Here is a 16,150-nt window from a genome sequence, read left to right as displayed (position 1 = left end):
ATCCAGATCATACCACTCGATCCATTGTCTACAGCCAAGCGCTACGATATAACCGCATTTGCTCCAACCCCTCAGACAGAGACAAACACCTACAAGATCTCTATCATGCATTCCTACAACTACAATACCCACCTGCTGAAGTGAAGAAACAGATTGACAGAGCCAGAAGAGTACCCAGAAGTCACCTACTACAGGACAGGCCCAACAAAGAAAACAACAGAACGCCACTAGCCATCACCTTCAGCCCCCAACTAAAACCTCTCCAACGCATCATCAAGGATCTACAACCTATCCTGAAGGACGACCCATCACTCTCACAGATCTTGGGAGACAGACCAGTCCTTGCTTACAGACAGCCCCCCAGTCTGAAGCTAATACTCACCAGCAACCACACACCACACAACAGAACCACTAACCCAGGAACCTATCCTTGCAACAAAGCCCGTTGCCAACTCTGTCCACATATCTATTCAGGGGATACCATCATAGGGCCTAATCACATCAGCCACACTATCAGAGGCTCGTTCACCTGCGCATCTACCAATGTGATATATGCCATCATGTGCCAGCAATGCCCCTCTGCCATGTACATTGGCCAAACTGGACAGTCTCTACGTAAAAGAATGAATGGACACAAATCAGACGTCAAGAATTATAACATTCAAAAACCAGTTGGAGAACACTTCAATCTCTCTGGTCACTCGATCACAGACCTAAGAGTGGCTATTCTTCAACAAAAAAGCTTCAAAAACAGACTCCAACGAGAGACTGCTGAATTGGAATTAATTTTCAAAGTGGATACAATTAACTTAGGCTTGAATAGAGACTGGGAATGGATGAGTCATTACACAAAGTAAAACTATTTCCCCATGGTATTTCTCCCTCCCACCCCACCCCCCACTGTTCCTCTGATATTCTTGTTAACTGCTGGAATTAGCCTACCTGCTTGTCACCATGAAAGGTTTTCCTCCTTTCCCCCCCCCTGCTGTTGGTGATGGCTTATCTTAAGTGATCACTCTCCTTACAGTGTGTATGATAAACCCATTGTTTCATGTTCTCTGTGTGTGTGTATATAAATCTCTCCTCTGTTTTTTCCACCAAATGCATCCGATGAAGTGAGCTGTAGCTCACGAAAGCTTATGCTCTAATAAATTTGTTAGTCTCTAAGGTGCCACAAGTACTCCTTTTCTTTTTGCGAATACAGACTAACGCGGCTGCTACTCTGAAACCTGTGATTAATCCCTGGAATTACACACAAAATAAATGCTACTTCCAGAATTTTCATAGAAATGCTTAACACGGTCAAAAGATGGAATAAGAGAGATTTATGGAGGCAGAAATACAGTCTAGTCTCAGGAACCTGATACATCATTCTGTTACTGGGATGACGAGGTCTGTGTGTGCCAGGTTTATTTTAGAGGAATAGTATCTAAAACACATCCTCCTGCATATTCTTTCAAACTCATTAAACAGAGAAAACTGATTTTTTCTTTACCAGGAACCACGAGCTCTAGAGCTCCCATTTCTAGCAGTTGTTCTATACCAATTCGGTCTTCTTTTGAGATACTGATGTCTGAACAAAATCTGGAGTAAAACTATGGCATCGTCTGCAGTGTGATATCTTTTCATATCATATGTTGCAGAACCATTTCTCCTAGAGAATAAAGAGAGATGCTTCCCAGTCAGCCATTGGCTTGTGTTGGATTCATAGATTTTAAGGCCAGAACGACTTTTCATGATCATTTGCCCTGACTTCCTATGTAACAAGCCATGCAATTTCACCTAGCAATTCCTACATCAAGTTCAATAACTTGCAGTTGAACTAGAGAAAGTCTTTTAGAATAACAGCTAGTCTTGATATAAGGACTTCATGTGATGGTAAATTTACACAACCCTTGATAATTTGTTCCACTATTTTAGGACTGTTCTGCTGTCTCTTGCATAGGCTTCCCCTTCCAAAACTGTTGAGAACCTGTCCCGATAAAGCCAAATGCCATTTTGGTAAATTCTGTTGTTTCTAGTAGAGCTAACGTGTTAGGTGCTGTAAAAACATAATGGAAGGCAAGGCTCCTGTCCCAAACAGCTTAGTGTCTACTCATTCCCTGTGTAGCATTATTAGACTATTCCTGGCACCCTTTGCCTCTTCCCTTCTTTGGGGAAGAGAACTTGCCCAACGTAAAATAAGGACCAAAAAAAGGAAGGAATGTTTTATTTAAGTCCGATCTAAAGTTAGGGGTTCAGTTCTCTGGTACTTTTAGGATGTCTCAGGGCAAGTCTGTCTTTGTGGATTCTGTACAGAGCAGAGTACGTTATTGCTGCTAAACAACTTATGTTGTCTTAGCTGCTTTTTAAATAGAATTTGACACTTTGAATGGATTCACTGATAATAAGCCAAAATGAATCCATCCAGACTAAGAGTGCCTGTCTCAGACAGTAGCAGCTGCAGGGGCCTCTTTCCTTGTACCACAGTTTCTAGAACCTCAAGAGCCCCTGGTGATGTGGGTTTATACCATCAGATGTTACGAAGTGGGAAACTGAGGAACAGGGGTAGGCAACTTGTTCAACACCTTTGGAAATAAGTGGCCAAGATCAGCCCAGAATAAGAGTCTAATTGACCCAGTCCTAAATGAAGCCTCACCCAGCAGTTTCTGCTCAGAGCTGAAGAGTTAAGGCTGGTCTTAGACAGCTCTAAGGCACCTGCAACCTTCTGTTTGAACTGATGTCTTGAAATTTTTATAGCTATATCAGGCACGTTAAAAAGCTATGTTAAAAAAGTTTAGGGTAGAAAGTCATGTACTTAAGTTAGGAACTGTCACATTTGAGGTTGCAATTTCAACCTATGAGCTGAATGTCACCCAGAAGAAGACGGTTTTATCCTTGGCTCTGCCATGGAGTTACTATGTGACCCTGGGCAAACCACTTAAATCAGACTTTTTGGCAGGTGGCCACTAACTGTGTACTGCATTTCCCGGGTGTTCAACTTTTAAGGCACTATGTATGCTCATAGCCCATTCCTCACAGTTATATTAAGTAGTTTGGAAGCAGACAAGCAGGAAGCAACACAGTCTAGCATTGTTCTACCCATCTTTCTTGGTCTCAGGCAGTTTTCACTTGGGCCCATCCTGAAGTCCCAAAGAAAGCATTCCATGCTGGGGAATCTCTGAATGGAAAAACACCAGTAAATAGGGACTCTTTGCAGGGAAAAAGTGATGACACTGAAAGAGTGAAGCTAGACTTCCTTCCAGGCAACTGTGAATCCTTTGGTGCCACAAACCAGGGGGCTTCTGTCCCTAAGAGACACTCAGTGCTGCCCTCTGCTGCAGAGAGGTAGGCAACAAAGATTCCTGGAAAAAAGACCTTCAGAGACAGCACAGACCCAATGCTTCACTGCCCATCTCTGCTCACTACATAGGCTGCACATTCTAGTTTCCATTCAAGGGGCTCTAGCCACTGCCCTGAATGTGAGAAGATCTGATAAGGCTAACCTGTGGCACACTGGCATTCGTAGCCATTTGGATAATCAATGCACTTGGCTCCATTTAGACAAGGTGTGCTGGAGCAATCATCAATGTCGATCTGGCACACAGCTCCAGTGAAACCTGAAAGGCAAGAGGAAAGTGAGAATCCTTAAGCTATTCAGAGTACAATCCATCCCCTGTCCCTTCCTGGTCCTCAAACAGGCCTACGTGAAGAACTGGCCAATTTGCAGCTTTTCTACCAGCCAGTTTTTCTCCTTGTGACTGCCATTTTGGCTCCATAATTTAAGCTCTCATTTGTTAGATCTTTAGATTTTATGGTTAAGAAGAAGAATGTTGAATGTTAACAAAGAAATGGATACTGGCTGCCTGCCAGAGTCTGCAGACAGCCTGAATTTGATTCTGGAGAAGTGTGAACTCTTCTCATTAACCGTAATGAGTTGTTAACTCTGGATCCTAATGACACTTTCAATGTCATATTGTTAGCTACTTACCTCAAAGTAAGAAGGACAATCATTATGATTAGGCTTGGAAGAATTCAATTTTTTAAATAATGTCAACAGATAGTATTGATGTTCGTTTTTAAGCATTTTTTCTATTTTTATCGATTTAAATTTTTAAAGTTGCAGGAAATTATGGAGGGGTCAGACAATAATTATTCAATGAAAGTAGACATTTTGAGAGTCAAAAAGATAAAGCTTTATAAACATTAACACATAGTCAACATCACATGTCAAAATATACAAAGTAAATATTCTTAAATAAAATTCTAAGAAGTTTTCAGGAAATATAAGAAAATGCTGCTTATCTGTGAATTTTGATCATCATCAATGGAAATATTTTTGCCGTGAAATTAACATTTATCTACAAAAATCAAATCCTTCAATGCCTAAATTTGATCTCTAAAACATCTCACTTTGAAACGAACAAGCTTGGACTTGAGTGGAGCTTTAGAAAGTACCACCACTTTTCTCCCCATTAAATCTCTAAACACAGCGTCAATTGTATCAAAGAGCAGGCAGACTTTGGCAGATGTATTGCTCAAGATTCATTCTTAGCAAATCTTTAAAACTGCCCACATATAGTTTGGTAGATCCAAACCGTGTTTCATCATTAGCCCGCACCCCTCCCTGGATTCACTGGTTCCTGGTCCAACAAAACACCCTGCCAACTTCTATCCTCCAAGTCAAAAGGGCAGGAACAATCTTCGTGATGCTCAAGATATGTCACACTGCAAGTGAAAGTATGCTTATAATGTTCATCTGACTGGCACAGGTAACAATGGCAATGACGACATGTTGGCACAAGTTAGCTGGCCCAGTCGCAGCTCACCTGAAACTCTGGGTACCTACTTAGGTTGCTGGCCTACACTACAGGCAATGCCTCCACATCTTCACTGCTATTGTTATCCACTCTAGGTAGATTAAAGCAACCATGGGCTTGCCTATCTGTACTTTAGTAATACTGTCACTTGCAAAGCAAAAAGAAAAGGAGTACTTGTGGCACCTTAGAGACTAACAAATTTAGTTGAGTGTAAGCTTTTGTGAGTAAAGCAATACATCTTCATTTGCAGTACAGACATGGCAGAATAGGGTTGGCATGGGACAACAAGAACAAAGCAAAGGGAGGACCCTCCACAGTGGTATGCTTGGGAAACTGAAGATGCCATCAACAAAACAACAAATGGAAGAGACTTCGGGCAGTCAAAGTGAGGAACTTCACATGAAAAAATAATTCATCTATTTCTAAAGCATCCCCTTAGCCACAATTACAGCTAAGGCTAACACAGCAGTATGGGATGCACTGTACAGCACAGGACAAGATGTCCCCGTGCCTTACAACGCTTTGTGATTGATAAAGCCTATCAACAAGGTAGTGGATTGTGTCAGTTATGGTGATGGAGCCAGACATCCTGGCACCAGGAGAAGGAAAGAGAGGACTCAAGGACTACTTCTGGGGGGAAGGGACTGAGGGAAAGTGGAGATTTCCCTGGGCAGGCCCAGGAAAAAAAGATTTACTTCTCCCCCAGTTGGCTTACAAGACATTGGACCTTAACCTAGTGACCTTGAACCTGGTGCTGGTCCCTTAGATTAGCAGCAGCCCCTTTCTGCAGAGAAGAATTCTGACTCCCTGTACTGTGCTAGCGACTTAACCAAGTTGCGTTGCTGAGCAAAGGCTCTCACCTAAAACCTTGAGGAAGCCAAAAAAAAAATTATGTGGAGGATGAAAACTGGCTCAACTTAAAATAGATTTAAAATATAATCTCTACAGACCTTGGTCTGTAATTCACCATGACATTCTTAACAATTGAAGTCATGGCTGCAGCCACTGTGTAAAGCTACATGTTCAGTCTTAACATTTGTCCAGTTAAATGCACAGTGTTAATGCTGCATCAGGGTAGTTGTGTATGAAATTTAGTTAGCAAGTATTACAGCTAATCATTTCTGTTCTCCTTTAAAGGAATTCTAATTTGGGCATGATCACTCTGCTGGGAAGGCACATCCTGAGCAGGTTTGCATTTGCTCCATTCCAACAGTCTGTTGTGCCCTTTGTAAGCAGAAGCAGAGGTGGTGAAGGAGAGGAACACTTACCAGGTGGGCAGACACACTGGAAGCGATTGACTTTATCCAGACATTCTCCATTGTTCACACAGGGATTACTCTGGCATTCGTTAATCTCCAGTTCACAGTGCACACCTTTAAACCCTGAAAAGGATAACAAGGAATGGCAGAAAGGCTTTAGAAAGTTCCGGGGTGTTGGCTACACCTTATTCCAGGACTGAAAACCAAAACTAGATTTAACTGAAACAGAGATTCCAGTTTGTATTGACATTTTTGATGTAAAGAGACCATATTTTAAAGGCATAATTACAAGTGTTACAGTGGAGTTTTCAACTTGAACATTACATTTTCAGAGCTGCATGCATGATCTCCCAATATCACATTAAAAACAGAACTCTGAATTAAAATGTACCATTTTCTTCTGCATGCTGAAAAGAGACAGACACAATTATGTTTTTAATGATTTGGGAGGTGACCAAATACACTGGTGCCCATCATCAGTGTAAGAATATAAGTAGAGTCACTGACAATAAAAGGAGATAATTTACAAACAAAAGAAAACTTTAACTCAGCAGGTAGTCACTCTGAAATTCACTCCCACAGGAGGGCAGGGTCAAAATACTGTATGTGGATTTTGGAAAGGGTGGAGGAACGCCTTCATTTGTTACTAGAATTACTAAGTAAGATGACTTACTGAGTAAGACTTACTAAGACTGGTTAAATTCACTTTATGTTTCAGCGTGTCAGCTCATTACCTAGTGGAGTCATGAAGGAATGGTTCCTCTGTATTTGCATATCACTGCACAATTGGCCAAGGGCATGCTGGTTTTTTCCCTTTTCCCTGAAGCACTGGGCATTGGTCACTACTAGAGGGAAGTTAATAGATTGGACAGAGCATTGGTGTACTTGATGTGGTAAACACTATAGAGTAAAGATTTCAAACATTTCAGAAAATATTTTTAATAGTGAGATCTATCAGTCTATAGAATAGCTTCCCAATCTACTGGGAACTGCATCACTTGCAACATTGAAAACCTAGACTTGACAAAGCCCTGGAAATTATCCAAAACCAAAAGTTAAGATACAAAGAAGGTTAAGAAGTAACCAATTTGCGTGCTTGTATTTAATTTAACAAGCTAGGCTTTGCTCACTAACAAATTACAGACTAGTTTCTCTTCCTTCTTCACACGACCCTGCTTTCTCCTCCCCTCACACACCAGCAAGCCTTCACAACCGTCTGCCCAGAGCAAATGATCTCCAGCGACCTCATTCAGCACAGCTCTTGGGCACTCCTATCACACTCTGGCACAGTGGACAATCCTTCTCTTCCTCACACTTCTGAGCTTTTCTATCTTTGCTAGAAGCCCCATCCCAGCTTGGAAAGTGTCCCCTTACCTGGCATGCACAGACATGTGAACCCTCCAATTTTATCCAGGCAAGTGGCATCATTCTGACATGGTTCGGAAAGACATTCATTAATATCCAGTTCACAGCGAGGCCCTGTGTACCCCTTCAGACATTCACAGTGGAAGGAGCCTTCTGTATTCACACATTTCCCAGCGTGCTCACATGGGTTGCTGTTTGCTGCAATAGACATATATTATATATCAGAATCTACTTTTCCGGTCATGACAGTCTCAGCACCATCTCCAGTCAGGCCCTTCTCGTGCCATTGCCTCCTGACAAGGAGCGTAGGGCAGAAAGGACTCTTCTTTCTACTGTGAGGTGCCTGCTGCCTTTTCTGTACCTGAGGAAAGATTCAACGGCCTCCTGCTTTCAGAAAGGAAGAGGAATTTCCCAGCCTTATCAACAGATCAAGAAGAGCATTCTGGCCTGTACCACTGCACCTCTCCTCACTCCCATGGAGCTGAAGATGGCATTGACAGAGGCACCCAACCGGGGATCAGGGCACTCAAGCCTCTTTGAAGGCCTCATATCCGAATCACCTCTTCAACTTGCCCACCCACTTCAGGGCTGAGGCCTTCAGGATGTTCCTGAGCCCAGGTGACAGCCAGGCCTTTGATACCAATCTCAGTCAGACTAGCCTTTAGGGCCCTCTCCTAGAAGAGCTTCACACAGCATTCTTGTCCAAGGTGGGGTAGAGGAGTAAAACTCACTCAAAGAATGGCCCTCTCCAGAAGACACCAGTATCAGGTATGCTGGTTAGTGATTGGCTTCAAGCGGTACAATGGGCAGTGGGCACACACAAAAATCTCAGTGTCAAGGTTGAAAATGTGTTAGACAAGCCCCAAAATTGCAACTTCTAAACAAATGGTAAGAAGTCTGGAAATGTAATTAGAGAATCTAGCTGCTTCCTTGCTGTTAGACATGACATCATCAACCTCTACCACTTGAAGGACTGAAACAGCTGCCATATAAACTCCGAGGCATTATTCTCAAAATAGATTTGACACAGAGATGGTCCAAAACAACCAAACAGGGAAAAACAAGATCTCATATAAATGGAAAGGTTATATCTGTTTGCTCAGGAAACAGGTACAATGACCCTAAAGTGGTACAGCAATGACCTGAACTGGATGGAGAATCAGACATCTGAGATAAAAAAAAAAAGTACCAATAGCAAAGAGAAAAGTGGTTCTTGAGACAGCACTAAGTGGTCTAAGCACCCAAGAATCAACATAACTGATGAGCCCAAGTAACCAAGAGCCACCAGGAGCAAGTGGGCTTTTGCCAGGGTCATTCTTCTGCACACTGGGAGCTGTAATGGAAAAGCTGCTTCTGTTATCTAGTCCATCCCTCCATGTCCTGGTGCAGACTCAGTGGCTGATGACTTCATTGGCATGTAGACCCAACTTTGGGGTCCACTTTGGAAAGAACAAACCCACACTGGGTGAGTGAGCCAATCAGCAATCCATTTTACTCCTCCTGCCAGGTAAATGAGCTTAATCCCAGGGAACAGCTGCCGCTGGGGCAGAAGTAACTGGATCACTGCCTTTCCTTATTTCTCCCAGCAGAGAAATGAGACTGTTATCATAAACAGTTCACTGGCATCTGAACCACCAGGAATAAACTGGAGAGACGGCAACAGCACTATAAAGATTGCAGATTAGGCTATATTGGGAAAAGCTGTGATTGCCAGTAAGAACATAAAAAAGGCCATACTGGGTCAGACCAAAGGTCCATCTACCCCAGTACAGTATTCTGTCTTCCGACAGTGGCCAATGTCAGGTGCCCGAGAGGGAATGAACAAAATAGGTAATCACCAAGTGATCCCTCTCCTGTTGCCCATTCCCAGATTCTGGCAAACACAGGCTAGGGAAACCATCCCTATCCATCCTGGCTAATAGCCATTGATGGACCTATCCTCCATGAATTTATCTAGTTCTTTTCTGAACCCTGTTATAGTCTTGGCCTTCACAACATCCTCTGGCAAGGAATTCCACAGGTTGACTGTACATTGTGTGAAAAAATACTTCCTTTTGTTGGTTTTAAACTTGCTGCCTACTAATTTAATGTGGTGACCCTTAGTTCTTGTGTTATGAGAAGGAGTAACTAACACTTCCTTATTTACTTTTTCCACACCAGTCATGATTTTATAGACCTGTATCATATCCCCCCTTAGTCGTCTCTTTTCCAAACTGAAAAGTCCCTATCTTTTTAATCTCTCCTCATATGGCAGTCGTTCCATACCCCTAATAATTTTTGTTGCCCTTTTCTGAACCTTTTCCAATTCCAATCTATCTTTTTTGAGATATGGCGACCACATCTGCACGCAGTATTCAAGATGTGGGCGTACAATGGATTTATATAGAGACAATATGATATTTTCTTATTATCTATCCCTTTCTTAATGATTCCCAACATTCTGTTACCATTTTTGACTGCCGTTGCACATTGAGTGGATGTTTCCAGAGAACTATCCACAATGACTCCCAGATCTCTTTCTTGAGTGGTAACAGCTAACTTAGACCCCGTCATTTTATATGTATAGTTGGGATTATGTTTTCCAATGTGCATGACTTTGTATTTATCAACACTGAATTTAATCTGCCATTTTGTTGCCCAGTCACCCAGTTTTGGGAGATCCTTTTGTAGATCTTCGCAGTCTGCCTGGGGCTTAACTATCTTGAGCAATTTTGGCATCTTAGAGACTAACAAATTTATTTGAGCAAAAGCTTTCATGAGCTACAGCTCACTTCATCGGATGCATGCTAACAAATTTATCTGAGCAAAAGCTTTCGTGAGCTACAGCTCACTTCATCAGATGCATGCTAACAAATTTATTTGAGCATAAGCTTTCGTGAGCTACAGCTCACTTCATCGGATGCATTCATGTACAAGTACTCCTTTTCATAGAGAATTGGTCATTCTAGCCTACCTTTCAGAGCTGGAGAGAGGATACAATGTTTGTAAAGTGCTGTGAGGATCAAAAGTACGACACAAGTCTTAAATTGTTGATGGAACAATGCAAGACTGTATCCTGGGCCTTTGTATCACATAGGTCACATACTTCAACAAGCTGTTCCTCCATCAGTTTCTCAAGTAGAACATCCACAAACCTACCTATTAGCAAATGCACAAATAGCAGATGGGAACTCACCCATAGCACACTCATCCACGTCATCAGTACAGTCTGCTCCTTTATAGCCTTGGGGACAGGTGCAGATGTAGTGTCCATTCAGAGGGTTTGTATCACACAGAGCTCCCATCAGGCATGGGTTGCTAACACATGCATCATCCAAGTGGCACAGGAGACCTACAGAAGCAAAGGAGGTCACACTAAGCAGTTCATTGAAAAGAATAAAATCTGTTCATCAGGTTGCACTACACATTTAGCATTCTCCACACTGATTTTTTTAATTTAGGTCCCATTTCCCATGCCAAGAGGCGACTGGAACCATGACAGAAGAAGATGTCTTCTGCAGATATTTGCCATTGGAATCTGACCATGTACTGTACAGCATAATAAAATGGCATGTCATACCGTTGTGGTTTCAAAGCATTTGTCAGTACTCCTCGTATGCTATAATGGTTTAGTGTTTAAAGCATCAGCTGGAAGCAGCTCTTCCTAGCTAGTTTCTCTCTCCCCTTCCCCAGCTAGCATGGTGCATCTTCTGGTGAACACACCAATGCAGCTCCCTTCCTCAGTCCTCAACCTGGTCAGGAGCTATTGCATAGCCTCCAGACTGCCAGTGCAGCTCACTTGGTGTGTCAGTGCTCTTAGCTTCTTATCTACACCTGCAGGGGATTCCCCACCAGGCCAGGTAAGGCAGCTTTAAAGCACAACTCCTCCTGTATGAAGCCACGTCCCAGTTCCCCACTTTAGTTGTATGGGTGTGATATCCCAGAGGCACAGGAGCTCCAAAATCCAGTCGCCCCATTCCTGGGCTCTGGTTTTATAGACAAGCTGTATTCCAGTTCTTGCACAGGGCCCCATCCAACCACACCTTCTCAGGGTAGTACAGCCCTCACAGGGTCTGCAAGTAATTCTTCCTCCTTAAATAAGGGATCACAACGGTCTTTCCCCTCAGTGTGTGCAGGGTGGCCATCTTATCCTGCCCTTGGTCACAGAGGAGTCCCTTACCACCCGCAGGGTGACATCAGAGAGTATTCGGGCCCCACACAGTGATGCAGCTGCCTGCCCTGAAGTCCAAACTGCCTCAATTTCTCCTTGTCCAAGGCCACTTGCTCTGCACTGCCCGAATGGTGCCGGGGGCCTAGGTGTGGGCCAGGATCTATCTCCTGTGCCATGTGCACACAGAAGGACAGTTAGGTTTGTCCTGTTAGCCTTCATTTATGCTTTTAAGCATTTCTATTAGAAGCCTCAACATTCAACAATTTTAATCTTACTGTTCACAATTTACCGTGACAGGCCAGATGCTGGCTGGCCTTTGCACAGGTGAGGAGGGTGCTGAGAATATAAGAAACCTTCCCTTTCACTTGTGCTCCTGCATGCATGGCTAGGAACGTTCCCAAGAGAGGGTCCTCTTCCACATAAGTGGTGGATGGCCACAAAGAGGAGGGTGCATTGCACTCTCTCACCGGATAGGGGAGCTGCTCCTGTGGTCTGAGCTCCTTGAGCCAGAAATGAGTAACACTTTTTAAAGTTTTTTAAAAGGCACATTTTAGTTTACTTTAGAAATAGTATCCTACACCTCTAGCTGTCCGCTGGCAGCACAGAACAGCAATCCCAGAGCTATGCACATTTCTCATCCTTACCTGTCTTTCCTTCTGGACAGATACATGTAAATGAAGCCACACGATCAATACAAGTGGACCCGGCAGCACAGGGAGTATTGAAACAGTCGTCAATGTTCTTACTGCAGTCCTCCCCACTCCAGCCATTGACACAGACACAGCTGTGGCCTCCATTGTGGTTGGTGCAGGTCCCTCCATTCTGACAGGCGTTGGGCTGGAGCTGACATTCATCCACATCCTCAGTACAAAACTGACCTGGCAAGTCAAGAGGGATGAGTTTAACAGAATTCCAGGGAAGCCTTCCACAAGATGCCATTCCACTAATTGAGGGAGAGTCAGAAATCCTGAATATGGGACAGTTTGTGGAATAGAAAATGACTGTCTTGGGAGTACTTCTAAGAAAAACATAATTGATTAAACACACCCAGGTACCCACTATTGCTTTAACCTGTAAATGGAGGTGACCCATGCATTGCCAAGTGAAGATAGATATACTTGCAACAAATAAGTCCTTTGGGCTAATGAAGGACTAACAAACAACTTGATCAGCTTACCAGTGCCCTATCTGAACAGTTAGTGTCCCAATCCAATCCATAGCAGGCATAGCTATTAACACAACTGACTATCATGTTCACAGCCTCAATAGAAAGGCTCCTGGCCATTTAGTTATTGTGACAATGAATTTTCCCCCAGCCCTAGAAGGGGAGGCACACTGCCTTGGAAGAACATATTGTGACAAAGTTCCTCCTCTACCTTGGTGGTCTTGCGCTTATTGGCGGATTTGCTCGCCTTGGAGCTTCACGGCAGCCCTCAGTTTGGCCGTTTTCGTGAACCCACAGTCCAGGTCAACTCCTCCTATGTCTGACCAGGAGTTGGGAGATCTGGGAGAACCCGGGCCCGCCCTCTACTCCGGGTTCCAGCCCAGGGTCCTGTGGAATGCAGCTGTCTAGAGTACCTCCTGGAACAGCTGTGTGACAGCTACAACTCCCTGGGCTACTTCCCCATGGACTCCTCCCAACACCTTCTTTATCCTCACCATAGGACCTTCCTCCTGGTGTCTGATAATGCTTGTACTCCTCAGATCTCCAATAGTATGCGTTCTCACTCTCAGCTCCTAGCACCTCTTCGTCCTTACACACGCACCACAAACTGAAGTGAGCAACTTTTTAAACCCAGGTGCCCTGATTAGCCTGCCTTAATTGATTCTAACAGCTTCTTGATTGGCTGCAGGTGTTCTAATCAGCTTGTCTGTCTTAATTGTCTCCAGAAGGCTCCTGATTGTTCTGGAACCTTCCCTATTACCTTACCCAGGGAAAAAGGACCTGCTTAAGCTGGGGCTAATATATCTGCCTTCTATTACTCTCTTGTAGCCATCTGGCCCGACCCTGTCACAATATACATGGGGATATGAGCAAGGAGTAGTTTTGTAGATACCTATCCTTGGAGTATCTGCATCATATCTCTGGACATAGCCAGTATAAACTAGATGTTGCTAAAAGCCTGAGCAGACTCAGAGTATGTCTACACAGGAAAACTGCGCAAGACAGACTTACCCAAGCAAGCTTGAATCCAGCTAACTCGTGTACCAATAGTAAGAGCGACAGAAGTGTGGGTTTCAAAGCAGGCTAGTAAGCCGAATACATATGCAAGTCTGTGCTGGGCCTATATTACCTGCTCTGAACCCCATGCTGCATGCCTTCACTGGTATTGTTACTTGTGCAGGCTGGATTCAAGATAGCACAAGTAGGCTAACCTGTGCAGAACTTTTCCTGTGTAAACATACCCTCAGTCTAAAGTGCATGCTCCTGGAATTAAAGATGCTGTGTTTCTCTTGACTTCTGAGTGTTAACTTATATCCAGTCAAAGATTGACTGATTATTTTCTCCTCTAAGTCCACTGAATTTTCAAAGAAAAATCTCAAGAAAATGGCATCAGCTTTAGCCACGCTTTGAAATTTTTCTCAACACCCTGCGGGCTGCAGTGAAAGCACCAAAAGTGCTCATGGCCTTTTTTGTCTGATAGGCTTAGCATCAATCCAGGTGTATAATGCCTGTCATGACACCATGCAGTAAGAATGAAGGCATTGACTGTGGTCCTGGAGTGATTAAACTGATTTTTAAAGATCTATATCTAATGTATATACATATTTTTCCCATCATGGGGACACTACTTTGCAGAGTTACGGTTGTTTGGGTGATTTAACTGTGCATTTCCAGACTAACATGCCTGCTAGTTTAACCTTCACTCTGAATTTCCTGGATCCATAATGCTCATTTGGGGGATAACTACTGCCCACTAATAAATGCTCTAAATTATTGATGTGCTCAATTATAGCTCCATGTTAACGTAATTTGTCTCAGCAGTTCCATATTTAAATTATAAATATGAGCCATAAACAAGAAACCAAGAGAACGCTACCATGTTTTATGACAGAATACTTTAACAATTTGAAGATATGTACTGTTCACCCTGAATTTTTTTTTTCAAATGATAACTTTCAGTTCCAGATTCAGTTAGGTTCTGGCTACTTCACACTGATTTAGAGCAACACAAGGCAACTGGAGAGCCCTGCCCAGTTAAGCTGGGTTTACAGCTACTTTGAATCACCAGAGCCTTGGTGTCTCTCTCCCTCCTGCTCACCACATTTTCCTCCCCCCCAACATGCAAATTCCCTTTCCTTCCTGCACCCACTTATATCTTGCTGCACATCTTTCCATGGTTTCCCCTCCAGGCTGAGTAATGCATCAGGCCGTTTTTGAGGAGACAGTTCAAATTAATCACTGCTGCCAACTCTTGGGATTTTATCTTATCTTGTGATATTTAGTGTTTTTTAAAGCCCCAACTCCTGGACTTGTGTGAATACATAAGAATTTCAGTTCTCATTTTAAAAGTTTCCAACCCTCCTGATTAAGGAGGAAAAGCTTGAAATCGTGCCCCAAGCATAACCCTAGAGGTTCAAAAACCAGAAGGTAAATCAAAACCCAACATGTATTTTTAAAAGCCTTATGGTTTTTAAATGCTTGATTTTGGCACTACTGGATTAGTGGTCATTTTTCTAGTTATTCTTCATGACTGGAAGCTACTCTCTCAGAAGTTGACATGTCTTCAGAGAAACTCAAGGACTGCCCTCTTTCAAAGTGGTAATCATCATCTATTGTTCTTAATGGGACTGAGGACACGGGTTGCCTTTAGAAAAGATGGTCACTGCCTCCCATTGTTCTCAATGGAAATATAACCCCATGTCCTCAGGGAAGATCCTGGTCCCCTGAGTTACCAGAAGGGGGGAAGAGGAACACTGTGAGGAGGTGGTGATGGATGGAAGCTGTGCCTAAGGAAACCTGTGGCTTCGGTCCCAGTGAATCCTATTCTTGGGAGTTTCTCTGAAGATTAATCTTCAGCCTCTGCTGACAAGTCTTTAGTTAAGAATAATGGGGAAAGTAACATTAACCCTAAATGTCTTTTAAAAACTGTTTTAAAAAAAATCTATCCCTTGCACAAGATATACTCAAATTTTACCTCTGAAAATTTGCACAGACAGACTAAGCCTGAGCAGAGATTGTGAGGGACAAAAAAAAGCTATGAAATAAGGAACAAGTCTAAAATACTTAGTCAATGGAGTTTCTCCAGATGTACCTGTAACATAGATTAGAATCTGGACCAATGCAACCTGTAAGAGACATTTGTTGTATATTTGCAGTTATGCACAATATGAATTGGTGAACTGTTGTTGGACAATGCTTTAAGCACAAACATGTTTTGAGCAGGGGGTTGGACGAGATGACCTCCTGAGGTCTCTTCCAACCCTAATCCTCTATGCTTCTATGCAAATTTGGGGAACTATGCAACTCCTTAATAAAAGGAAAGCTCATACATGCAATATAAAATGAGCAGGGGATGCACAAGTGTCAGGGTTCCCTCCCCACTCTGAACTCTGGGGTGCAGATGTGGGGACCC

General features: G+C 43.2%; 1 protein-coding gene across 1 annotated transcript in view; it reads right to left on the bottom strand.

The window, feature by feature from the left end:
- NOTCH2 (notch receptor 2) overlaps positions 1–16,150 on the bottom strand; it is a 141,603-nt gene that overhangs the window by 62,616 nt on the left and 62,837 nt on the right. The window contains exons 6-10 of the mRNA XM_038413057.2: positions 12,218–12,451; positions 10,599–10,754; positions 7,433–7,621; positions 6,068–6,181; positions 3,486–3,599 (exon numbers count right to left, since the gene is read on the bottom strand). Coding sequence (XP_038268985.1) covers positions 3,486–3,599; positions 6,068–6,181; positions 7,433–7,621; positions 10,599–10,754; positions 12,218–12,451 — 807 coding nt within the window. The remainder of the gene's footprint in view (positions 1–3,485; positions 3,600–6,067; positions 6,182–7,432; positions 7,622–10,598; positions 10,755–12,217; positions 12,452–16,150) is intronic.

Source organism: Dermochelys coriacea, chromosome 8 (genome assembly GCF_009764565.3).
Source record: "Dermochelys coriacea isolate rDerCor1 chromosome 8, rDerCor1.pri.v4, whole genome shotgun sequence".
NCBI classification, from domain to species: Eukaryota; Metazoa; Chordata; order Testudines; family Dermochelyidae; genus Dermochelys; species Dermochelys coriacea.
The sequence above is the reverse complement of the archived record's forward strand: the minus strand, read 5'-3'. Positions and strand labels throughout refer to the sequence as shown.